The sequence below is a fragment of the Tympanuchus pallidicinctus genome, unplaced genomic scaffold (genome assembly GCF_026119805.1).
Source record: "Tympanuchus pallidicinctus isolate F22 unplaced genomic scaffold, pur_lepc_1.0 scaffold17, whole genome shotgun sequence".
NCBI lineage: Eukaryota > Metazoa > Chordata > Aves > Galliformes > Phasianidae > Tympanuchus > Tympanuchus pallidicinctus.
Window position 1 is genome coordinate 6962565 of NW_026294690.1, and position 26075 is coordinate 6988639.

The window sequence follows — 26075 nt, forward strand, 5'->3', positions numbered from 1 at the left end:
TGTTACTCATCTCAACTTACAGGAGCAAAGTTTCCGATACCAAAATAAAGTTTTCAAATCTTATTTCAGAGAAATAGCAGTCAGAAGTTTTCACAGCTCCACCTCATTTCTGCAAAACACCTTTAAGGAAGCTGGAGATGGAACATTTAAAACAAAAACCCTACAAGTAATTGCACAGATTTTTCTCATAGCACATCTAATGTAGCAGATTGCGCTGAACAAGACTTTTTTAATTAAGCATATGTCTGAACAGACAGAAAAAGATATGCTGAGTTCACTGTATTTTCTTGCTAGTAGTATAGTTAGTCGTCAGTTTCAAATGGTCTGATGAGAAGGACACTCTTTGGGGCAGATATACTATTTTATGAGAATAGTCCTTATGAACAGTGGAGGAAATTCAGCTACAAGCCATGTTCTGCATTAATGGTTTAACTATACATAGAATAACTGTTCAATTTTATCACAGAAGCGTAAGGAAAAAAAGGTTAGCCTACATATATATGATTACATGGTAACTGTCAGCCTTAGAATGAATCACAGAATTGTAGTCATCACTCCATTAAAAGAAATGAAAGTGATCTCAACAATTAATGCATTTATCATGATTTCCCAGATATGCTTACATGTGAACATAATGACAGAAAGCATTATGGTTGTCCATTAGCAAGGAGTTAAATACAACTAAGAGAAGTTATATTCACTTAAAGATTGTACATATAAAATATGTTCATATTTGAACATTATCCTTTGTTTGGAGGTTGGATGACAGAACAATATAGACTAAAAGAACACTGCAATAAGATGCTTGTGTTGTATCTGCAGGAACTTTTGAACTGTTACAAGATGCACAAATGCTTTTATTTTTTCCCCAACAATCCATGTCATGTAACTATTATTTTAATAAGATGTACAAATACTTTAATATGTTTCTGTTACAGAAAATGTCTGTTACAACAACCCCACTATTTACTTTCCCAGTTGCCTTACTTAGTTGCAGAGTAATTGAAATCATACACTTGAAAATTATTTTAAAGTATTTTAAGCTGGAGAAACATCAGAACATCACTGGAATGGCGTACACAATCTTGAGTGTCCTTAAATGAAACAAAATGCAGTTTTACAAATACAGCTATTTTCTGCTGCTTTTAATAGCACTTCTCATACTAAAGCAATTTGAACTGAGATTCAAGTACAGAAAGAAAGGAGTTTGGTCACTTTTCTTTCTTAATCTTATTGCCCCCAGCCAGAGACATCCAGCTGTCTCCAAAGCTGTTCCCATGGAAATGCTGCTGCTGGCACTTACAGTACCATTGCTGGTTGAAGCCAGGCTGGCAGTTCTAGGAATTTCCCAGTTCTTACATCAAAAAACTCTGACAGTGAACTCTTTGAATACATAATATACTATCATCTGCTTATCTATAGAAAAAATATCTGAATAGAAATGGAAATAATATTTGCTTAACCACTATATTATTTTGTTAAATAATGTCCTGTGATCCGCAATATTCATAAGGTGTGTAAATGGCTGATATTTAACTTGCAGGCTCCCAGTGCTCCACAGAGCACATTAGAACATTTTTATCTGTTCTAAGCACCCTTAGCAGACTGAACTCTGCTAGGAGTAAGAACAATTGTAATAGAAATTCAATCCCAGCAGACACACAGAGTGCAGGAGAATCTAATGGCTGCTTGATGCTACCTAAAAATTATCCCAGGACAACATTTTCAAATACCTGAAGAATTTCCTTAGGACTACATCAAAGGAAATGCATGAAGGAGACATGCAGATCTGTAGCGGTGAGGTCTAAATTAATAAGGCAGCTACAGCTGCGCAGCAGTGAAAAAAATCTTCAAATGTTAGAATAACTTGCAAGGCTGTATGTTTAGAACTGTGAGAAAAGATGATGCTTCAGAACAAATGCCTGATCGTCTGATTACACAATGCAGCAACACATAACTTGATTGTTAAAAGCTGCAAGACGTGAATGTAAGACACATGCAATTCTATACGTTTATCTAACCTCACCATTTCCTAATCTCTCAGAACTTGAAATAATGGCAGATGACAGCTCTGTGTGTGTTCAAGTTATATAATATAGCAACTAGTTAATCCTCTGCAGTTGCATAATAACAATTCCCATGCTGCATGTCTAGATTGGAAACCCATGTCGTGAATCTGCAAACGCAGGAACTTCACTGTCACATCTTTCCAAATTGCTTCCTCTCTCAAGTGCACGGGACTGCGGTGAGTCTCATCACTGGTATTATTCTGAACATCCTTAATAGTTCATATCCTAAATGACACTAAGATACAGTGAGTTTCTTTAAATGAAGATCTCAGAAGAATAGCTGCTGAATGGAAGCTGTTAGTTACTATAAAAGTGGTACATTATACATAATTCATGCTCTCCCTAAAGGCACAGTCATGGCAGGTGAATTGTCTTACTAATACAGCCAATCAATCACCTCTGACTTAAAATATTCTTTTTGTTCCCCACATTCCAGGCAAATATATATCGTACATAGAAAGGGTTTACCTGTTTCCTTTGGGAGTGATGTTCACTTCTATCCCCTTCCATCTTCAAATTTTTTATTTACTCTTTATACAGATACTCTGATCAATTAAGTCCTTTCTCTCAGCTAGCAGCAGGGCTTCCAACCATTACTTTGCAGCAGCACTAGGTAGAAAAATCTGCCCTAAACATCTGCAGTTGTCCCTCTAGCCAACATCTGAGTCAGCAGCTTTTTTGAAATTTGTTTTTTTTTTTTCAGTTTGCTCAAATGGTGTAAAATTCCACTTTTCCTGGGGAAAAAGAAAGGCATATTCTGTTCACGGGAACTACTGAGCAATCGGAAGGTACAGAAGCATTTGCTTTATAATTCAACAATTATTTAGTCTGAAGTTAGCTTGGACTACTTAACAAATCCATGGAATTAAATGGATTTGGTTCCAGTTAATGAATTCCTTTTCTTTAGGTGTATTATTTTTGTTCCTTTGTTTTTCAGTTCAGCACCAGTAAGTTAGACACACACAGAAACAGCCATGAAGATCATGCATTTGTTTGACATATCTGAAGATAGTAAACAAAGATTTAAGCCCTAACTGAAGTATAGCATTGGTTTACTGAGTAAGTCATTTGCCTTTGAATTCAAAAAGATCTCTACTCATATCACTGATATCTTAGTTAATGTAGTTATTTTGAGTGAACTTCCATTTTAAAGCTACCTCAGCTATAAATATTTTTAATTATTTTTGATTGGTAGTTGGGCACACTATTTGTATATTTGCATGCACTCATCTTTGAGCAAAGATCAGTAACTTTATGGAAATTATTGGGCATGTGGATCCCTTACAATGGTACAAGATAAAGCAGCACAACTAAATGAGCTTAAATTGCAAACTGAATTCTATTGTTTCTTGAAAAAAATTAAAAAAAAAAAAAAGCAAGGGTAAAATCCAGCTTTCCAATATGCTTTTATAAATATCAGTTCTATTTCTTCATTTATTAGAAGAAAAGTTTTTGATAAATGTATTTTATGTCTTTTTTTCTAAGTTAAGAGTGCTAAGTATAGTAAAGTCCAACTTCTAGAAAAGATTTGTAAATTATGCATTCTTTCCATAAAAAACACATCTGACAAGCTCTGGACATGTTAAGTGTCTCTTCTGTGAATTCTGATACTACTACTTTGGCCTGTAAGTACATAAATGCTTGCATTTACTTTGCAGAATGTGGGAATTACTGAGTAGCTGTAATCTTGGGTAATAATCTCAAAACAGTTAAAATTCTTCCTTTAAATAATAAGACTTATCATAAAGACTTTCAAAATAACTCACACTGATCTCTTCCTGTCTAACTAAAATAAACAGCTTGAACCAACTGATTTAAATATATATATATATATATCTAATCTGGTATAACAGAATGGACCAAATTAATAGCTGCTTTACTGTGATGTGTATTTTTCTACGGTATTTATTTTGTTGGCCCTTCCAATTGAGATACAAACACACAGATGAAAAACTAAGTGGCAAAAATGTGAAAGGATGACAACAGTGTTTATCGTTGTTTCTCCAAGGTCTTGGGCTTATATACAGGAACGTTTTTCTCCTGAAGTGATGGGAGCCCCTTAATTATATCTGCAGCTTTCTCTGCTATCATAATAGTAGGGGCATTCAAGTTTCCACTGACTATGCTGGGCATTATTGAGGCATCTACTACTCTCAAATTTTCAACACCAATTACTTTTGTTTGGGGATCAACAACAGCGGTGCTATCTGAAGGCTGACCCATTTTACAAGTGCAAGAAGGATGATAAGCACTATCAGACTTCTGTCTTATAAAGGCATCTATTTCTTTGTCAGACTGAACGTTGTTTCCTGGTTGAATTTCAGGTCCACGAAATTTTTCAAAAGCTTTCTGAGCAAAGATCTCTCTGGTCAACTTGACACACTGGCGGAATTCCCAAATATCTCTTTCTGCATGGAGAGAAAATAAGATGGCTCTAAGTACGCTCTACCATAGTAGAAGAGAAGAGAAGAGAAGAGAAGAGAAGAGAAGAGAAGAGAAGAGAAGAGAAGAGAAGAGAAGAGAAGAGAAGAGAAGAGAAGAGAAGAGAAGAGAAGAGAAGAGAAGAGAAGAGAAGAGAAGAGAAGAGAAGAGAAGAGAAGAGAAGAGAAGAGAAGAGAAGAGGCATAGGAGAAGTCTCTCACTTATTGCTGAAAGCCAAAGTAGAACATTTTGAACAAATCTCATAGATTTCTACTCAGTGTGCAAAATAGCTACATATATTGCATGCTCTCACAAGGGAATAGGTGAGCTATGAAAAGTTGCTCTTTATTTTGCTATACCCACTGTCTCTGACTGCATTCCCAGCAAGAAATTCTTCTTATCTGCCAGTACAAAGAATTTTGGACAGTGGCCTCTGATAAAATCTGACAGTGCACTAACCTTCACTTCTGAACTGATTTCAAGTAGATGTGAAAATCTGCTACTGTATCAGGCAGGAAATAAGTTGTCATCAGAGGGTGAAGAAGCTGCTTTTACCTTCCGACATGTAGTTAGGCTCAATGATAGGATGGTCGTTTGGATCTGCACTCTTCAGCTTTAGCCAGCCAACACTTGCACTCCTCATGGGTCCTACATGGACCTGCAGAGCCATTCTATACTCATGACAAAATCCCACCAGACACATTTCCAAATTTAGAACATTCTATTTCTTTTTCAATTCAGACAGACTTTGCAAATTAAATATGATATTCCATAAGAAAGAGAGAATGTAACTGTCTTTTCAACTTACAGCTGTTTATTTCCAATTGAAAGTACAATTACTTTAGCAGTAGCACAGCACTCCAATGCAATCAGATCAGATTACTATAACCACTGAAGAGATCAGCAAGAAGATGATGTATATTCAGGAACAGTTCCTTACCATTAGCACAGACTTTCGGATCAGAATGACATTTTAAAAAGAAGGTTGGATTTGTGCCAATAAATAAATGAGTGGCTTCATATATTCTAGCTTACACCTCTGCCTAAACTGCAGGGGAACAGAGAACACCTTGGTTTAGTTTTGTACATCTAGTACAAGTGTCCTAAGGAACAGTACTATGGCACTTCAATAGTGCAATTGAACACATTTACAGAGATAACAAAGCAGCATAATTTTAGTAGCAATATCAAATAATTATAACTTTTTTCCCAATGTAGGAGGTTTAGTCAGTTCTTTATGCTGCAAAAGGTATTTCACGGCGTAAAGCCAAATCACAATGACCACACTAAAAGATCAATCTACTTCTTATAGGGACTATAGAACATTACTGCAGTAGGTTCTTTAAAAACTTACCTGGTAAGCTTCCATCGTGGAAGCAACCCGACCGTGATCAATCACCTGAGAAGGGAGAAAGTGGAACTGAATGTCGGGGTGAGGAACTCCTGGCTGACTTCGGATAAACCCACCAGATTCTAAGTGAGCAGTGGCTCCCTCACCTAAGGAGTGAAAATGAGCGATAAAATGCCATTACAAGACCTCAGAAAAGCAAGAAACACATTTCTTTTTAACTTGTTTCACTATAGATAGTATGTTGGTTGCTCCAAAAGTAATGTCTCCTATTTATTTCAACAAGAAACTACAATGGATACAAAGAGAGCAGTAACACTACTTGATTGAGCAAATTTTCAGATACAAAACACTTTTTTTTTTCTTCCCAATATGTAGTCATCACCATTAGCAATACTTTTTTCACCAGTGATGAACAAGACCCTGCATGCCATGCTTGTAAAAATCTGCACCAGCAGAGATGACCCATTGTTTCACAACTGCTATGATTGTACGATTGCTAGGAAAATGTTGCCCATGCAGCCCATCTTTCAGCAGCTTGAATGAAGTCAGAAGGTGCCAAATCTGGGTTATATGGACAGCATAGTAGGACAGTCCAGTCAAAATGGGTTAAGTGCTGCACTGTCATCAAACTGGTGTGGGGCTTGGCATTACTGTGTTGCAAGAGAAAATTGTCTTCCTCTCTGACCTGACCCTGGAAGTTCAAGTCTTCAGCTTATCCAACATCATAATCCAGCATGGTTTTTCTGTGTTCCAGGAAATCCATAAATATGTCTTTCTTTTCCTGTGTGAGCATTCATGGGAACCCCACCTAGCACAAACTTTACAACATTCCAGTATTGCCACCACTGTTTTCAATGCTTTGAAATCAATATTCAGCTCTGTACACACATCCCTGGTTGTAGTCCAGATGAGTTGGTTGAATTGCTCTTTATTTCGTGGTGGGAACTGAGCATGGCCATCCAGAACATGGCTTATCTTTCACATTGTTGTTGCCACTGAATGCACCACATACCACCTCACTGTGCTAACATCCACTGTTCAGTCTCTGTAAACATTCTGCAAGCATTCATGAAAGCCACTGAGTGTCATTTTTTCCACATAGAGGAATTTGATTACATGTGTTTGCTTTCTTTCATTTTGTTAGACTGCCCCTTTGCCTCCATCTGTCACACAGCAACAAAATGTCACAGAATATTTGTGGGAAGGTTCAACTGCCATACCACCAATCTGCCTCGAACATCATGGGCCAACATCATAAAATAGGAGGCATTACTTTCAGAGCAGCCCTCACAATTCATATATACAGTGAAAATTGCAAAGAATACAAACATTTCAGGAACAGCTTACAGTGGAAACAGTATGTATCACTTTCACCTGCTTCTTAATCACTAGGTAAATGTAATTCTCTATAACTTTGGAAATTCCAATTATTTGATAGTGAGATGTTGCAGTTACTACAGGATAACTGGCAGAAGCCCTGCCTACAGTTTAACTGCAGAGGCAGATTCAGTATTGGGACTCTGCCAGATGTGGAGGGAACCAGCTGCAGCATCTTGATATCATTGCACTTCAAAAGAAGCAGCATAGCTATCCCATCAGTCACATGTAATAGGCAAAGACATCCACAGTGCCTACCCTGAAGGGGAAAGATGAAGAGACTACTATGTCCCTCATATTATGTTATTTTCAGATCCATTTAAAACCATGATTCATCCCTCCATGCCCATTACTTCCATGGTAAATGCCACACATACACAGCATAAGTCATCACCTTGGGCCAGTTACTGACATAATGATTCAGCAAGAGATGAAGGCTTTGAGTTTGGCCAAACTATTTTAATGATTTCAAGGATTACGTTGATAGATTCTTTTTAAAGTCTGGGTTATTATAACATAAAGCTGGATTATTATGAAATGAGAGTGCCATTTTTAACAAAAGTTACTCTGAAGGATTCTGCCTGGAGCAACAAAATAAATTTTTTGTGACAAGAATTAGGAAAAATAGTTCAGTTCACAGCACATTTTTATCTAAGCAACATCTATTTTTTAACAAAGCTTTTCTCAGTGCCACTAAGATTTAAAAGTTTATTTTCTTAAAAGGAGATCCAAGTGCATTAAATAACACTGTATAAAAACATCATTTGATATCTAAAACATAATAACCAGTAACTACTTTAAAATACTTTGATTTATAAAAAAAAAGTAATCTTTCAGGCCTTTTGCAAACTCCAGTTAGTTTAAAAGATATGAAATAATTTTATATGAAGGATCCCAGATTTCAAAATTCACAGATAAAAAGCTTTAATATTTCTAAAGCAATCAGTGATAGAATTGCATACTTTGTTTCATACCTGTATACTTCCAAAGCCATTCTAGACCAATCCTCACCATGTTAACTGGCTTTTGTGCACTGTATAGAGTAATAGGTTTTGTGCACTTGTGCTGGACGTACACTTCTAAATGATCTTGAAGATTCCGGCCTACTCCTGATTAAAAGATTTATAAAGGGGCAGGAAGGAGAAGAAAGGAAAAAGAAAGCAAAGTTATTTCAAGTAGAACAACCATATTCAAAATTTGCTACCAGAAAACAGCATAAATGGAAAGTAACCCAACCTCTTACAAGGGTAATGACAACTAGTACCAAGACTACGTGTCATATCATCAGCCCTTTGCTCATGTCATAATCAGGTTTTAAATAAACATAGCATAACTAGAACAACAATAGTAGTTGAATGGCAGACATATCATTTGTTCTAAAATTGCCAGATCTGACTGCTGAGTATTTTCATGTTAGATTTTCATGTTAGGATTAGATTTTCACATTAAAGACATTCAAGTTGTTCTTTCCATATTTTAATACATACGACAGTGACAACTGACACAATCTCTTGTGGATCAAAACCCCTTGTCCAAAATTCTAAATTATTAGTACACAGCTTTAGTTTAAAGCCACTTAGTAGCATTTTTTAGAAAGGCATTTTCCACTATCAAACGGTGGAGAAACTGTAGGGGGCCTCTGCTCAGTTCCAAAATCAATGTATGTTTCCACTGATTTGTAACGCTGTTGATTTCAGTCCATATTACCTGACATAAAGACAACCAAAATTAATGGATTTGTTCAATTTAATAGACTTGGAATTGAATCCTTAAGAAGATACAAGATTGAAAGAAATAGTAAGATTACCAGGAAGGTGGCATACAACAGGGATCCCCAGTTCTTTTAAATCGTCTGCATTGCCAATCCCAGACAGCATAAGTAGCTGTGGAGAATTTATGGCACCTCCACTTAAAATAACTTCTTTACTGGCAAAAGCCTAAAATGAAATGAGCAGATAAGTTCTAATGTTATTAAGCTTGATCTGAATGCAAGTGAGCTTCAACTCAGATACAATTCTGACTGAGATTAGACACATATCCCTCACATTTTTCTTATTCTAAATGCATTACTATCTTGCTACAAGTTTCTTTAAGGAGGAATGATCAAGCTTTCAATATGAGCAGACAAGTTGTGACTTGATATTATGCAAGAGCATCACGTAATGTTTCAAGCTGGAACCTACACTTATATTATCTCTGTAAACTGGAGTGTGATGAAACACTGCTATTTCAGAAAAACAGCTCTGAAAATACTCTTATCTCTAAATAAATACAACTGAAGTATCACCTACTGTAAACAACTCACAAAGAATCATACAGTGGAAGCTGACATTTACAGAGTAAAGCATCACTTGTATTACATACCTACTTTGTTTTATTTATTTATTTATTTCTAAATTTTGCTATGAATAATATCTTTCATATTGGAAAATATAAATCTTTTACCTTTTCCCTTTGTCCATTTTTCACATACTCAACACCAATGGATTTTGTTCCTTGAAACAAGACCTTTGTTACAAGCGTCTTCTCAGTAACTGATAAATTGGGGCGAGATAGAGCTGGGTGAAGGTAAGCACTAGCTGTGCTCCATCTTTTACCTGCAATATAAACTTAAATTGAAAATCAAAATAGTTGTACTAAGTTCTCTTCAAGATTTTTACCAATACCAATACCAGGATGTTTATATAATAAAAGCATTCTTCTGTAGTGTTCACAGCATACTACTGGATATATACTAACTAGATATTTTATTTTAACTTCACAAAGACGTTATGAAAACCTCTTATCCCAAATTTACCTTTAACTCAAGATCTGCATGCCAAAACATTTTAAATGAAATACACTCTAGTCTGACAGCAAGCTGCTGTGAAACTTGTAGTGGAAATTTAGAGTTTGGTAGCTGCTCATCAACCCAAAAAACCAAAAAGCATTCAGTGCAGATTGTGTCTGTATTCTAAAATTATTTCAGTACTTCTGGTGGCTCAGAAACACAAATTTCTTAATGAAGCTTTATAATTTACCTTGGTGTATAGTCATGTCCATCCAGCCAAATCCTTCTTGTTGATAACCATTCATATCATCTGTGAAGGGATACCCAGCTTGCTGGGTTGCATCCAGGAATGCTTGATGAAGAGGATGGTTTGTTTTTCCTCTTGACACATAAAGAGGTCCTTCTCCACCTCGATACTGATCTGATCCCAGCTCGTGTGTCTGCGCTTTCTTAAAATAGGGCAAGCAATGATCATAGTCCCATCCTATAGCCCCTTCTCTGCTCCATCGATTATAATCTTCTGCGTGCCCACGAATATATACCATTGCATTGAGAGAAGAGGAACCACCCCACACTCTTCCTCGGGGCCAGTACATAATTCTGTTATCCATATGCTTCTGTGAAGTTGTGTGATAATACCAGTTATATTTCTCATCACAGAGGTTATAAGTTAATGCAGCAGGCATATGAATCTTCCACAGTAGTCTTTTACTACCTAAAAGGGTGTCTTTAGGGCCTGCTTCCAAAAGCAGTACGGTACTGTGAGGGTCTTCAGTCAGCCTGTTGGCTAACACACACCCTGCTGATCCAGCTCCAACAATGACATAATTATAAGAGTTTGCCTTTTCAGAACTAAGCTGAGACAATGCACGTGAGATTTTTAATTGTTGCTCCTTGATGCCCCATGTGTTCCTTAATAGGTGCGCTTTAAACAGAGCTCCTGTTATTTTGTGAATCTGATTCACAGGACTGCAATGTTTAATTCCATTGATTAAGTAGGACATCTTAACTAATAACACTACTCTTGCAGACTTAAAAAAAAATAATCCAGTGTTTTGCCCTAGGAAAAACAAACAAACAAACAAAGTCCAAATTTAAATGCAATAATTAGTGCAGTGTAAGACCTCTAAAATGTCTATCATTTTCAGATACAAATGCTGTACTTTGCTCATTCTCACTATCCAAAAGTTTAACTAAATGCTAATAAGACAACAAACATTTATTCTGAAACTTGCTGTCTTTTTTAATGTACTACTGGCACCAGTTGAGTGGATGCTACTTGGTATTATAAGCAGTCCGACTTTGCTTTCCTTTGGGTTCATGAGATAAATACCTGAAGGACAGCTTGAAGTATTTATCTGTGAAGGATAGAAACCTCTGCTTACCTGGTAGTCTCTCTTTATCTGCCTTACTGGACAAGAATTTAAGAAAAACAACAATTGCATAAATTCCCCTAGAAATTTGAGTCAGTAGTATTGCATAGCCAATTCATAACCATGGAAAAGATTCAGCTGGAAATACAGAACTACAGTTTTTGAAGAATGTCTCCTAATGTAGGTAAAGGCAATACTTGTATATCTGTGGCTTTTTCCCTTCTTATTGAAACCAGATCCTGCAGGAGAACTCTGAATACAACTATGATGTGATACTACCAGGTCCTGATGCTTGGTAGGAATAGCAATTATTTACCTTCAGGAAAGCCTGTCAACCTTACAGACAACACAGGTTTAACTGTGTACTCAACAAGATTTTCATAGCTCATTTTTACATCGTAAGTACTGCTACTGCTGGCCAGTTTGAAATGTGTTTCTCTTGTTTTCTCTCTTTGAAACCACTACTCCCGTACAAACAATGACTAAAAACAGCTAGATATCCTAGGCTTGTAAAAACTAATTTTTCCCAGCCCGTGGCTCCTGAGAATTTGCTGGAGATTCTACAGACAGCAACATAGTTTTTGTGAGAGAGACCACTCAAGTTTGTGAAACCACAAGTCCAGGATCCAAGGCAAAATTAGATACAGTCTCTAACAAATTATAAGTCTTCCATAAGTAACCATATTTATTAACACTGTACTGTATGATATCAAACACATTTTTTTTTCCTCAGGGAAGTATGGGAATAAGCACAATCTTTTTCACTAAGAAAGCTTGTAACAGGCTGTACAAATCCTGAAATTTCTAGAATGTGAATGTGAATGTGAATACACATCTGTGTGTGGTAACAGTTTAGCCTAGCAGTTCACACACCTGATTCTCACATGGCTAATTCAAAGTGGATCCCAGCTGAAGGTAGGAGGGCATCTTTTACAGGTGGAGAATATTAAAAGGATTTCTGGAGAGGAAGAGAGTTTGGTGATTTCTTGTGTTGCAATAGAGAAAGATAGAAAGGTTTTATGTGTTTTGATTGGGTTATAATGAAGACGGTTACAATTTAAGAAGATGTGATTGACCTACAGAACTGGCAGGTTGTAGATTTTGTTGCTTTAGGAAAAGAAGATGGATTTTACTACACTACAGGCCCTGCTAATCTGGGAAAGATGCTTTGTCCCTATATAACAAGGTATTTTTCTTTTTTCTTTCTTTTCTTTGTATTTTGTGTGGGTGATTCATTATGAGACAACATTTTGAATTTCTTTCCTGAAGAAGCAGAATTCCTCTGATGTTGATCCTAAAGATGTTTACTAATTAGACAGGAAGAGTTTCCAGGATCTGGAACAAATATTAGCCTATTGATTTTGGCATAAAATCTATAACGCCATTATATATTATTGTGCCTCCTAACCAGACTGCTGGCTACCAGCCATGACCTACTTAGTTGTTGGTGATAAAAAAAGTAAACTGTGCAGAATCCCTGGAATCACATTCAGCTTTGTGTCACAGACCTGAAGGTAGCGCCTAGAGACTGTAGTTCTATGGTTTGCTACAGCACAAGCAGCAGCTGTTGAGCTTCTGAAGATGTTAACTAAAATGACGTTCCAAAAGCAACACTGATGTTACAGTACTGTTTCTGTCCTGCCTTACTCTAGGACGCTAGTACTGAAGTGTAAACCCTTTATAAAGCTAACTAGTTGAGAGGCTCTTACACGTGCATATGCTGAAACTCACAGAGCAATTCAAGCTTATATTGAAAGGGTCATTGCTTTCTGAAACTAGAACATGATGATACTTTTCTCTCTAGTAATCTGTTCAGCTCTACATGCATATACAGTTTTATTGTTGTTTAAATTCTTTTACAGTCTTGGGGAAATTTGCAGTAGTTTTCTTTGAACGGAATAACATCAACAAACATATAAATAGGAAGATTTAAACAGCTCAATTTTAATGAAATGCTCTGTAGTTACCACCAACAAAAGTGTATTTTAGGCCTTACTGGATATTGCTGGAAGACTTTGTCTGTGTTCTTTCATATCATGACCCTTCTGTGCTCATAATAAGAGGTTCCTTATCAGTTGGCAAAGAGCCCTGCAGAAATGCATAAAGCAACATAAAATATATTCATTTATTGCACCAGAGCTTGAAAATTTGAACTCACTTGAAAAAATTGTATCTATTTTTACAGGTAAATATTGTTGAAAGAGCTTATGGACAGCATTCCTATAGGAATAAAGAGCAGGAGAACCTCAGCAGGAAAACTTTATTGCTACAATGTGAGCACAGTATATTTGATCATACATTAGGTAGCTAAAAGTGGGAAGAGCTCTTAAGTGATTGGGGCTCCTCATTGAACACATTTATCAGTTCAGTATTTGGGGTTATGTGTAAAAAGAGGTTTTTCTAAAGGATGATCAAGAAGTGACTATCTCTCTTTTAATTTATTTTTTCCTGCAGCTTTTGAAAAAGGAGAGAGGGAGGAAAAAAGGAAAAGAAACTGCATAGGTTGTTTAATGATTAAATCAACTTGTTGGCAAGAAAGTTGGCAAAACTAGTTGAAGTGTGTCTGAGACCAACTCCTAGAATTTTAGATTTACAGGACTCTCAGCCCACAACAAAGGGAAGAGACTATGTACCTTGCATGCAGAGCAGGGTATATTGGAAAATGGACTGTAACAAAGTGGCTGTAGGTGGATGGGGTGGCTTATCTAGAAAAACTGCGTATCTCTGAGCATTGTTACTATTAATGAATCAGAGATTTCCCATTCTCTGATAAAACTGGAAATAAAGCTGAACAAAGATAAGTACCAAACAGTTACGATAGCCATATCGGCTAGGAGGCTGAATTACCAGCCAAGAAAGCAAGAATGAATGTTCTTTTGATGGTACTAAAGCGGTGGTTTGAATCTACTCCATCACATAAATTCATCACATCTATACTTACATGTTAATTCATACTTTCCTTTAAGTCACTTCTTTTTTGTTAATGAACTTATTAAAGTGGAATGGGTGTAGCTGAGTACCATAGGAGATAATGAGACTCTTGACAAGAGTGTTAAGAAGAGGTTGGTCAACAGTATTTAAATGACTCTGAGAATCAGTGTGTAGGTGATACACTATTTTCTGTGTTTTAAAGCTTGAAGGTGCAGAGGTCAAATCTCAAACTGTTTTGTTTCAATGTAAATCCAACATACTTAGCTGGATATGTACGTTAGTATTAATGCACAGCTCTTATGTGACCCACGCACTCATCTGCACGTGGGTCTCCTGCCTGAACGTCAGCTCCTGCAGACACATTGAAGGCACAAGGAAACTCCCACTGGCTGATATTCCATTCCCGCTTCTGTTTTACCAGGGCCGAAATGACCGCTTTTCCTCCGGTGGAGGCAAATATCCCTCGGCTGGAGATGCCCAGCAGCACGCGCCCGGAGCCTGGGAGCAGCGAGGCCTTTCCTGGCCATCACCCTGCGTATGAAGGTGCAGAAGCAACGAACCCCCGAGGTAAAGCGCTGCGCGAAGTTCCCGCAGCTGGGAGCGCCCGGGCCGCTGCAGCTCGCCTTGCTGCACGCACGAACTTCTCCTCGTGCCCGGGGTCGGCACGGCCACGGCCTGAGGGCACGCGCAACCCCGCAGAGCTCCTTCCCAGTCTCGCAGTGAAGGCTGGCGGCGGGACGTGGCACCTCGGGGCCGTGTTTACCACAGAGCCGCCTGTGTGGGGGTCCGCCACCGGGGCCTCATTCCCACCCCCGCCGCCGCCCCGCTCCCTCTGTTTCCCTTTCCCGGCCCTTGTGTCGTGTCTTCCCGAGGCTCGGTGCCTCTCGGCCCCACTCACGCTGTTCCTGAGGCGGAGGCGGGCCGGGCGCCGTGAAACTCGGAGCCGGATCCCGTCACGCGGCCCCGACCAGCGGCAGGGGGAGCGGCCTGTGTGGGAGGCGGTCTGCGGCTGTCCGCGGGAACTTGCGGCTCTTCGTGGAAGAAGTCCGTCGGACCGTCGGAGGAACTCTGGGCTGTTTCGAAACACTTCGAGCGGCTGCGGGGCGAAGTCCGCCTCCCGCGCCCTCACAGGTTGTAGTGACACGGGTAGGAGCGAGGCGTACGGCGGGCGTTTGGAGGGCAGCGGAATCGCGCTTCAAAGTGTCACCGAGCCGCCTGTGGCCGCACAGCCAGCAGAATCGCCACTTATCAGCCTTTCCCTATGTTCCGTGGCCTTAAGGTGGGAATCCTGCAGTCATCTTTTAATCCATGAATTTGTGTTGTTGAAGTTTCCTCGGTTTCTGAGAAGTAGTGAATTTAGTTTAGCTACTGGCAAAAAGTACTTTTAATAGACTAAATCCTCATACGTTTGGGCACGCAGATGTGCCATTAAGTACTACTGTTTCTAAACCTATTGGAACTTTCTGGTATTTTTGTCCCCTAACTTTCCAGGCATCAGTACCTGACCTCATACAACACCAGTGTCTCTTTCTAACCAATGCTTCTGACTTGCTCCCTTAGGAAGCACAAACACTGCTAGGTCATAAGCTGCCATCTGCAGGGTGTACAGTGCCTGCCACAGCCAGACCAGAAATACATTTAATCAGTTAGTTATTAAACACATTAAGGCACCGCTCGGGAAGTTTGTGGAATCCAAATGTAACTGTCTATAAAAAAAGAGACAGAAGTGAATTCTACAATAATTACTCTTGGGCTTGAATATTTAATGCTGCTTTATGAGTGTCAAATGTATGAGGTACTTGAAAAAAACATGGAAACAATACTGATATAAAATCAACAGAGATGACCAGCAAACTCTGGAGACAGTGTAAGAACTCTGGTTGTTCTCAGCAGTGCTGTACTCCACTGTTATTTCACTTGTATAGATGATATTCTTTGATTTTGGTGTAGTTTTTAAACAAAATTTATTTACTCAGGCATGAGATTAATCAGCGATTATTAATTCTTTTGCATTACCTTTTAGAGAAATTTCTCTTCCGGATGCAGACATATAGAAACGCTCTCTTCTTAATTAACTGGAGACAGCTTTTTCAACCAAGCAAGACTTGGTTCAAAGCGATTGTTGTTGTTTTTTCTTTTTCCCCAGAAATCCTCAGTCAATTCAGTTGGAATATTTTTGTTTTCTCCTTTCTGCTCTACTTGTGGTTGTATGCATTATTACTGTGGTTGCTGACATTGTTACAGAGGGAAGAATTCTCACTTATTTTGAACTTCAGTATTCCTGTAACTACTATATTAATTGATGTTTTATGTTATATTAAGCGTTGTAATAGTATTAATATACTTTATAGCTGCAAATACGTATTTGAAGCTTGGTTTGAGGGTGATGGGAGCCTTTGTTACAGAAGATAAAACAAGAAATAGAACTTCTGTAACGAAGGATTACTTACAAGGAGAAAAAGCCTCTATGGCTGTTGGTGCTATGTAGAAGAAATCTAGTTCTAGGTTGTCGTGGGTGGAACAAAAACAATATACTGCCCTCATAAAAAAGAAGCTAGAATATATTTATTGATGTGGTATAACGTAATATAATGTAGTGCTTTAACAGTGACTTAAGATTCAAAGTGGCTGGATACACTCCATTATTTACTATGCAGATGGTAGAGGTAAACATACAGGAGGCCTTCCTATTGAGCCATGAGGTTGAGTGGACCCTTGCTTTCTAATCTCCTTGAACCATGGAGGTAAGGAGCCTAGATGTGGCACTCCTAGTCCCAGGTTTTGTCAGTGGTTTATACCTAAGGGATTACATGCACAGTCAATTTAAGATTGAATCTTAGTGAAGCTAACAAAACCTAAAACAATTAGTCACTTACTGAGGATCTGTATTGGCAAGGGAGCTTGACATCAGAGTGTAAGGGACATATCTCTGTGCAGCTGTAACCTCAAGAGGTGCCCCTGCTCAAGGGAGAGATCCTGTCATGCAGCCAGCTGCTGTGCAGGAGAGCTCAAAGGGGCTCTTGGGCTGCTCACCATTTACGGAGTAAGATTGACTCATAGTCATAAATTGCTTTTTAGGTGCATGCTCAATTGTTTTTCAGCTGCTGAACCAGCCGTCTGCTATTGGGCTTATTTGTCCTTCTGTGCAAGGGCAGGTTGAAGATGGGGCTGAGTGAAGGAAGGTGAGGGGGCGGAATTGGGGACACATTTTATATTATTACTTTTGAATAGGGACAAGGTAAATACCAAGGATAATGAAAAGCTAATAATTTTTTAATGATAAGAACAAGCAAGGAAAAAAATACTTAAGTTGAAAATGATGTTTTTCCACTGAATAATACAATTTACTATAGCAACAACAACAGCAACTGAAGTTTAGGTTCTCCCTCCTGTGGTTTCCACAATAATGGCTTGTACAACAATTCCATCTTCTGGTAACAGTAGCACAGGAATTGTAATAAGACATTAATCCCACAGGCTGCAGTCTTCCCAGTCTTGGCTTAATATCTACCATTTCAGCATTTGGTACCTCATATTCCCACACTGTGTAACTTTAATGTGGGTATATACATACGTATCTCCTATGTGATATAGAGAATCTGGAGATGGAGGTACACAATTCAATGCATACAACTCAAAATAAAATCGAGTATAGCAATACTGAAGTAATATGGACTCTGTAAGATTTTTGCACTGCTACTGGAAAAATCTCAGTTCAATTTAATTTTATTAAATTGAATATCAGCAGAAGATCAGTAGATTTTTTTTCCAGTGCCTTGGAAAAACAAGCCAAAAAAAAACCAAACACAAACAGTGGCATTTGAGGGAACTGAATTTTTAATTAACTGCATAAACACATCATTTACCACACAAATGCAGCTCGCTCTCGTAACATTCTGACACCAAAACGCTGCCATTCTCGTTGATATATCCACAGCTCCTGAGTTGTGTCGAGACAGGCCAACACAGCACCTCCTTTCCATGCAATTAAGCGGGGATCCATATCCTAAATCCAAAAACAGGATTATACACAGTACGAGTCTGATTCTCAAACCTTGCATTCTATTTATTCCAACGTTATTCATCTTGGAATCTTGGGGGTGAGAGGAAGAGAAAAAACTTTGAAAATTATGTAAGAGAAACTTTTTCATGATAAAGAGGTAAAAACATGGAAAGACTATCTAGGGTTTTTGAGGAAGTCAATTTTTTAAATTTGATTTAAATGTGACTTTTAGGCATGCCCATGAAAATCTTGCCCTCAGCAAGCAGGCTGAAGGCTCTGAAAAATATGCACACTTGGATTTTTAGAGATTAAAACCAAATTAAAATTGTTCACTTATGTCATACTTTATTTTACATTGCTAATCAAAAATCAAACCAAAACAAAAAAACTGTTTTTTCAGCAAGGAATTGCGTTAACTTCAGGGAGCCACACAGATACTTTGGAAATACGGCCTTTACATTCATGATCAATATCAGTAATGGTCTTGCTTTACCTCTAATTACCTAAATCTCGTATGTAGAAATCTTCGTATGTAGAAATACAACTAATCTGTGGTTCTGAGAGAATATATATATAATCTTCTGAAGAACTCGACTGCGGTTGATTAACCATTTAGTTATCAGTTAATGGTATACCTTAGGTCTTGTGATGACTTCAACATTCTCAACTACTCTTCTAAAAGAAGGGGGCATTTTGTTGAGAATTCGGTGTTGAAGGAACTCTTGAGCTTTATGAAACATAAGGCCTCCTCCCACCACTAAGATGGAGCTGTACATCTTCTTTTTTGTATCGTCAGAGGCTGGAATGAATGGATGCATATAGAAATACATATTTTTAGTAGTTAGTGATTTTATTATAAGGAACTTAGTGCAAGTCAAATCAAATAGAAACTGAGAACTGCTTACTTTGAAAACTTTCCTGCTTCTTGGAGCTTCAAAAACAAGCTCAAGAAATCTAAAAATAAGTTGTAATAAGGAATAGTGCAGGTACCTCTAGAGCTGGTAAAATTAAGGGATATATGTGTTACTTTCCTAGAATATAGTAGTTAACATAAATCCGCACTGACAAGCATATTTCTCAGAATCATAATAATGTAATCCTTACCACAGCAATCAATACTATGAAGAATGGCTTTGTCAAGGCCTAAAGCTTTGCCTTCAAATTGAGAAACAACTGTTTTTCTGGACGTGTGTGCAGTTAAAGGTTCCTCCGAATCATTTCCAGGTATCATACAGTCACTTTGGGAGGATCCCAGTTCAACTTCTTGGGGGTACATCCTCTCTGAAATATCTGTAACTTGGCTTTTCATTTCTCCCTCAAAGGTACCAGGCTTTGACATGGATTTTCTATCAGCTGTAGCTTTTGAAGACTTAAAAATAAGGAAATAGTTTAACAGTCAATTTATGAAAAATAGAAAAAGCAGATTACAGAACAATACAATGGCTAAACATCACCTCTTTACCTTTCTGCACAGAAAGGCTAAAGGTTACATTACTACTTGTATCAGTTTTATTTTGATTCTCACTTTCAAAGAGAGGGTTTTACTTTCAGATGTACCAATACATCAGATGTATCAATGCCATTAACATGAAAATCCTTCAGACTGAAAATACACAGTTTAGATTAAGATCTTTTCTAGATACCTATAATTCCTTAGAGTTCTTTTATGCTGTTGACCCAGATAATGAATTTCAGTCTCTGAGATGAGGTAATGAGTCCTTATTTTATTCCTGAATGAAATAATACTTTGTGGGGGAAAGAAAAACAAACAAGCATTCACACACCTGCTCCTGCTTACTTTGTGTGGCTAGCAGATAATGCTCATCATGAGGATCCTCAGGGTCCCCTTGTGATCGGTGTTGCAAAATTGTCATCTTTTGTCCAACAATTCCAAAAGTTGCTGGATAAAATAGAGCCATTGGAGCCTGAAAAAAATGAGAGATTTGGCGTTTTATTATGTGTATTTTTACTAATTGGAATTTATTGTAGAGAAGAAAAAGCTTGTTCTATCTTAGTTTTTTTTGCAATTCAAAATGTCTTTTTTCCAACAGATTAGTAAAAATTTTACATATGTTTTAAAACTTATATGCTTGTACACAGACTTCACAGATTCTAGCAGTGTGTCATGTACAAGGAACTCAAATATTGTTACAAAATGAAAAACTTGCACAATTCCTTGCAGTTGAGGGATAAGCATCGAAACATTCAATTGAAATGACAATCAAAGGTTATTAGAAGTGTTGTGCATCTCCTATTGCCTCATTAGATACATTCTCACACAATGCAGTTCATTTTAATGCCATCACCAAGCATACTACAATATACTACTTGTTCATTTAATGAACATAACCTGTAACTTTTCATCCCCTAATCGGAACTGGTATAATAGAGCTGGAGAATCTGGATGCCGAATTTGGAACTCGTGATCTTGCAACCCAGAAATATCCTGCAGTCAAAAAAAAAAAAAGTATTAAAGATAAATATTTTTACATACCTCTATCGGGATCAGTAACTTACATTCTGCATAACTTAAACTGGACAATAACAAAAAGTAACAAAACTCTTCAGCCTCGGAATTTCACTTATCTATTCTTCAATTCCTTTAAAAGTCTTTTTATTCTAGCAAGATTTGCCAAAACAGCTTTCTACCTGTTTAAGCCTCTATAATGAGAGTTTGTGCAGAAGACAAGACCTTGTGGCAGAGCTTGCAAAACAAGCTGAAAAATAGCAAGTATGCAAGTGCTATCAGCTTCTTTGAGTAATATGAACAAATAAATGTCCTTTCTAAGAGCTGGGATCCCTTTCAGCTAGAAGATCAACAAAATAAGTTTCAAATACTTCAACTCTAAAGCTTCTCCAAGCCTGCCAGCATTCTACTGAATGAAGCATTTGGTTTTCTATGCCCATTAAACCTGTTTCCTACAGCTCTCCTGTACCTAATAATTAAAAATACATTATTTAGGACTATTAGTTAATTATTCTATATTAAAAATAAAATACACATGTTGTGCAAACACAACGTTTCAAGGAATAAATCGTGCATCTTCTGAACTGTTCCCCATGTTCTGATTATTTTATACACTTTTTAATTTGCAAGCAATTGTAGGTTCCCATAGAGCTTCCCCAAAGCAGCATTCTATAGAGGTAAGTAGGAGAATACATCACTTTGCTTCTCACCTGGTCTAGGTGACAAAATGTCTCTTTTAGGTGCTGAAGCAGAAGGCAATCCAACTTATTAGTTAACTGACAGTCTCTGTACGGAAACCCCGCTCGTTGCATAAGCCAGTAAAAACACCTTGACACATCAGATCCTCCATATGCAAGGCAGAGCCTAAAGCATAAAAAAAAAAAAAGATTACTATTTTCTAAACTGCTATACCTACTACTGTGGTATACATAGGAATACAAACAATGTTTTAGCTGCACTGTGATCGTGACTTCCTAACAGTCTGTACAGCACAGTATCAGTTCCACTGCTTTCTTCTTTTAGACATGTCATTTCTTTAAGGCTCATATTGTAACATAATGATCTTGTTGAAGAGCTCATAATAAAAACAAAATCCCCAACCCTGTAGATGTAGAAGTATTTTTACTTTTTTTTAAAGTCAAGTCTTTGGTAAGTAATTAGGTACATGCTTGTAATAATTCTGCACATGAAGAGATACCTGGTGTTGCGATGGGAAACTCCATCTTCCACACAGCAAACACTTGTCTTCTGATCTCCCACGTCTACTATACACGCACTGCCTAAACCACTTCCAAATGTAGCACAGACAGACTCCTGGTGCACCACAATTCCTAGCAACATGAAGAAAAAAGTTTATATTCAATTTATACCAAGCTCCAGAGCTGTGTTTCTGATGCTCAAATGACATCATAATGTCTTTTAAAACCTGCTAATAGCTTCGACACACTGGAATGCTCTTATTAAATTAAGATGGGTTGCATAGGCCCTTGGAGTTCTGAGAAAAGCTACTAGAAAATGGAAGCCTACATTTGTGCATTCCTATCTTGTAATAGTTAGGATACTGTTGCCAGTTTATTTTTGTAGCTTGTATTCAAGCTCTTTGTTTCCAGATGCATGTGAAGCATTTTCCTATTTTTTTTCTTCCTAGTTTTTAATCATGTATCATTACAATTAGTATTTTAAAAAGGATCTTTAAATAGTTACAGAACAAGGTCCAATTTCACCCTGTTTTCCTTTCAATTCACTCTTATCTTTGTTAACAGAGTACATTCATATTTGTATCACAAGCCCATACTTAACGTTCAGAAATAGTAGATATTTCTGTCTCCTTCCAGCCGAAAAAATAAAATAACAAAATTGTTTCAATGCTAGCCAACCATTTCTCCCCTCTAAAAGAGGAAACAGTTACGTGAACATCAAAAGATGAAAGCTGAGAGTCTCAGTCAAGCTGAAACCAGCCTGTAAGAATGTTCCTTAAAGCAAAAAAAAACCCAAACAAAACCACCACCACCAACAAAAAACCACCAACGTCTTTATGCTATTAATCACTCAATGGTTGCTTACATATAGTTTTACCTGAGAAGCCCATCTTCATTAGGATCATATTCACTAGCTCTTTCACATGTTGTTTATTGTAGATATCTGGAATTAGTAAAATGCACCTGTAGTACTGAAGGTAAGAATGAAAAATTAAAGTCAGCTCTCAAATAAACTGTCTCTTTACATGACTGAATACCTGTTTTGAAGAAAGAAAGGATCACATGCAAGATGCTACAAGAAGCAACATTATTTTTAATAATTTCAAAAATTATTCAGTGAGTAGCAAGTTAACAGCAGACAGGTCATTAATGAAGTCCTAGGAACCACATATACCACTGCTAAAATTTATCTGTTAAGACAAGCGCCAGTAAGAGCCTACCAGTGCAAGCAGGGTGCTTTTCGTTAATGACAGCATTTACAGAATAGGATACAGCCCTCATAAACTTGTTCATAGCTCACCTTTAGATCTTTCAGTGGTATTTCCAGGTACTTTTGTATTGCATGTGACCATATAACTTCAAGATCTGCTAATACTGCAGTGAGGGAGCCGCCAGGTCCTGGGTGTAGATTCAGCTGCCCTCTCCTAATTGGCCAATGTATATTATAAGAATCTAATGGATTAACATACAGTGCCTGAAAATAAGAAATGAAGTTATTTCCCTCCCAATATTTATAATAAATAATAGAAAAATATTTCAGAAACTGACAGAACTTCCTGTACAGCAGCAGTGAGACCAATGGGATGGCAATATGGTGTCTTTTTTTTTAGCAGGGCTGTATTGTCTTAAGACATTCTGTACATGGTTTAAATTATTTGAATTTTCAAATCCATGGATATAGAAGATGGAAACAGATAGGAAAAGACCTTCTAGATCATTAAGTACATAAAAGTGTCTTTTTTTTTTCTTATCTCACTAATAGCTAAATTAATGTAAAAACTCTTGAAAACTCATGAATACCTAATTAATCAACAGTAATTCCATGCACTGATCCTTTTTTCTCAGTTTCCTTCCATGCATCTGATTTATACCAGTAGGTAAAGTTCTCACCTGCAGTAATGGCCACTTACAGCAACAGTGAATCTACCCCACTGCTTCTACTATTAGAATAAAGACTTAAGAATATTCAGACATATCTTTTACTTACCCTTGACAATTACACTGCATGAATCTTTGAAAGAAATACAGTTTTCCCTGCTGTTTAAAATACCTGGTCTAGTACTAAATGTGGACGTTGGTGGCCCTGCCTGTGGCAGTGGGGGTTGGAGATTCACGATTCTTGAGATCCCTTCCAACCCAGGCCATTCTGTGATTCTGTGAAATAGATATATATTTCTAGCTAGGCAAGTGAGAAAAACTGTCTGGTCTTCTTGAATGGTAACATTCACTTAGTACCAAGTAGAGCTGCTCAAGTTCTGTTTGATTAGTCTAAATTGAGTTCAAATTGCTCTTCAATACACAGTTATATTAAAGGATAACAATAAGCCTCGTTTCAGGTAGGAAATAAATCTTACCTCCTCTCCTACCAAAAAATCAGGATGATTAGAGGTGTTTGTCCACTTGGCCCCAGAGCTGTGATCTAAAATAGCTGGCCGCATCTGTCTGTTGTATGACCTGGCCTGAGATGTAATCAAATCAAACATTGTTTTTACCAGGCACTTTCTGTGCATGGAAGCAACAAACAAACAGACAACCCCCAGCAATCCATGCTGAAAATCCATTTTAAACCTTCATCTTCTTAGATCTTTGGAGGTAAGGTACACAATAACACTATTCATATATACTTTATACAGAATATTTTTTCTTATGTGTTAAAACATAGCATTATACCACATGAGAACACAATTTATTACAATTTTAAGAGGAGTTACCTGGTCAGGTGACACTGGGATACGTCTGGCACCATTTGACATCTTTTTGGACCATATTGCTTGGTCCACCATTTTTAGGCCATTTTGTCTCTGCTCTGTACTTTCAGGTTTCTAAGCAACAGAAATAGCACATATCATAAACACTTTGTCGTGCAGCCTGAAAACTGGTAATACTGAATTAAATTAGACTGCGAACTCATTGCTGAGGTTACTAGACCGCGAGACGGAGGGAAGGTTTGTGCATCGGAGGTCCCAGCGGCTCCGTGCCAAGCTATCCAAAGCCGCAACCCGAACAGCGCTCGGCCGCAGGGTCTCCGCGGTGCAGCTTACATTGAGGCCGTCCCGCAGCAGCCAGCTGTCCCGGTACGCCGCCTGGCCCTGCTGCTTGTGCCGCCGAGCGATGACGTGAGGGATGCCCACAGGCAGCGTGTCCGTGGCCCTCCCGAGTCGCAGGGTCGTAGAGCCGGGGTGGATCACCACGATGAAGTTGCTCTGAATTTGCTGCAAGCACAAAACGCGGGCGGTGGGCGCCCGCCCCGCGTCGCTGCCCCCCCGTCCCCGGCCGGGCCTTTAAAAGGGGCGGCGCGGCCTCACCTCCTGCAGGGACTCGGGCACGGCGGCGGGGACGATGGGCCGCTTGCCGCCGCGCTGCTCTCGCTCGCGCTCCTTGTCCTTGCCGTTCTCCGTCTCGCCTTTCTCCGCCTGGGTCATCTTCCCGGCCCGCCTGGCGCCTCCGAGCTGGGCCAGGCGGCGGCACGGGGCGGAACAGGCGGGAGCACGGGAGGCACCGCCCCCCGGACAGCTCGGCTGGTACCGCGGGGCGGGCGGGATTCGAGCTTCTCTACGAGCGGCAGGCGGAAGCTGACGCGTTCATGAATCCGCTGGTAACAAAGGGACGTTGCTGGAGGCGATAGTTAGCTGCTGGAGGCTGTTAGAAAAACCAGGTGAAAAACTGAAAGCGGCACTTCGTAGAAGTTAGCTCCGTCTGGATTCTGCTTGGCGGAACCGGCCCGCTCCTATGGACCAAACAGAGCCCGGAACAACGACTGAAAGTCGCAGCCCATGCAGAAAAGCAGTGACAGGGAAGAAAATAACTTGTGTGTTAGTGCTCAGTGTTACCGAGCAGCTTTTCTTCCTGTAATGAAAATGAAACCTCATTTTATTGGAAGTGTCCTATTTGCACAGAATATGCACGTGTGTTGAGAAAAGAAGAAAGTTGTTTCATGAGTGCTTATGAAGTGGGAATGTTATAGAACCCACAATCGGGCTTTAAGGAAATGAGTCTTTTAAAATGGAAGGACCGTTTAAAACAAACAAACAAAAGAACTAAAAATGCATTTTACAACTGTTTTTAGCACATCATTAATATTATAAAAACACGGCAAGAACCAGTAATGGTTCCT

General features: G+C 38.5%; 3 protein-coding genes across 7 annotated transcripts; 1 reads left to right on the forward strand and 2 right to left on the reverse strand.

Moving 5' to 3' along the window:
- Positions 1 to 836: 836 nt before the first annotated feature.
- On the reverse strand, positions 837 to 15312 carry CHDH (choline dehydrogenase). 2 transcript variants are annotated; one of them, XM_052678877.1, is made up of 9 exons: positions 15191 to 15308; positions 12235 to 12319; positions 10239 to 11048; positions 9664 to 9815; positions 9026 to 9155; positions 8193 to 8327; positions 5845 to 5987; positions 5046 to 5148; positions 837 to 4477 (listed from the first exon to the last, which is right to left on the reverse strand). In XM_052678877.1, the coding sequence occupies exons 3-9, from the start codon at positions 10990 to 10992 to the stop codon at positions 4059 to 4061; spliced, it is 1836 nt and encodes a 611-aa protein (XP_052534837.1). In that variant the 5' UTR covers positions 10993 to 11048; positions 12235 to 12319; positions 15191 to 15308; the 3' UTR covers positions 837 to 4058. The 2 variants fall into 2 exon arrangements, with proteins under 2 accessions (XP_052534837.1, XP_052534835.1); XM_052678875.1 differs by lacking the exon at positions 12235 to 12319 and having other exon boundaries at positions 15191 to 15312.
- LOC128078553 (uncharacterized) lies at positions 12382 to 18201 on the forward strand. Of its 3 annotated transcripts, XM_052678883.1 has the most exons (3): positions 12382 to 12547; positions 13547 to 13634; positions 14714 to 18201. In XM_052678883.1, coding segments are annotated over exons 2-3 (969 nt in total). In that variant the 5' UTR covers positions 12382 to 12547; positions 13547 to 13632; the 3' UTR covers positions 15681 to 18201. The 3 variants fall into 3 exon arrangements, with proteins under 3 accessions (XP_052534843.1, XP_052534842.1, XP_052534844.1); XM_052678882.1 differs by lacking the exon at positions 13547 to 13634; XM_052678884.1 differs by lacking the exon at positions 12382 to 12547 and having other exon boundaries at positions 13529 to 13634.
- ACTR8 (actin related protein 8) lies at positions 18107 to 25456 on the reverse strand. 2 transcript variants are annotated; one of them, XM_052678873.1, is made up of 13 exons: positions 25267 to 25455; positions 25003 to 25173; positions 24673 to 24783; positions 24316 to 24420; positions 23262 to 23435; positions 22839 to 22932; positions 21961 to 22093; positions 21473 to 21626; positions 20646 to 20741; positions 20080 to 20220; positions 19400 to 19664; positions 18931 to 19094; positions 18107 to 18298 (listed from the first exon to the last, which is right to left on the reverse strand). In XM_052678873.1, the coding sequence occupies exons 1-13, from the start codon at positions 25381 to 25383 to the stop codon at positions 18155 to 18157; spliced, it is 1869 nt and encodes a 622-aa protein (XP_052534833.1). In that variant the 5' UTR covers positions 25384 to 25455; the 3' UTR covers positions 18107 to 18154. The 2 variants fall into 2 exon arrangements, with proteins under 2 accessions (XP_052534833.1, XP_052534834.1); XM_052678874.1 differs by lacking the exon at positions 18107 to 18298 and adding an exon at positions 19201 to 19293 and having other exon boundaries at positions 18983 to 19094; positions 25267 to 25456.
- Between the last annotated feature and the right edge of the window lie 619 nt (positions 25457 to 26075).

Bases quoted from the DNA above. Each gene is read 5' to 3' on its own strand.
- CHDH (XM_052678875.1), bottom strand. From the start codon at position 10,992: ATGTCCTACTTAATCAATGGAATTAAACATTGCAGTCCTGTGAATCAG. The intron at 9,156-9,663 runs GTAAAAGATTTA...ATTTCATTTTAG, and splicing joins AAAATGGACAAAGGGAAAAG to GCTTTTGCCAGTAAAGAAGT. The intron at 5,988-8,192 runs GTATGAAACAAA...TTCACTCCTTAG, and splicing joins ATGGCTTTGGAAGTATACAG to GTGAGGGAGCCACTGCTCAC.
- LOC128078553 (XM_052678882.1), top strand. From the start codon at position 12,525: ATGCTTTGTCCCTATATAACAAG. The intron at 12,548-14,713 runs GTATTTTTCTTT...CTGTTTTACCAG, and splicing joins CTTTGTCCCTATATAACAAG to GGCCGAAATGACCGCTTTTC.
- ACTR8 (XM_052678873.1), bottom strand. From the start codon at position 25,383: ATGACCCAGGCGGAGAAAGGCGAGACGGAGAACGGCAAGGACAAGGAG. The intron at 25,174-25,266 runs GTGAGGCCGCGC...TTGTGCTTGCAG, and splicing joins TGCCCGAGTCCCTGCAGGAG to CAAATTCAGAGCAACTTCAT. The intron at 20,221-20,645 runs GTTATGTTCATT...CATTTTTTTCAG, and splicing joins TAGGGGATGAAAAGTTACAG to GCTCCAATGGCTCTATTTTA.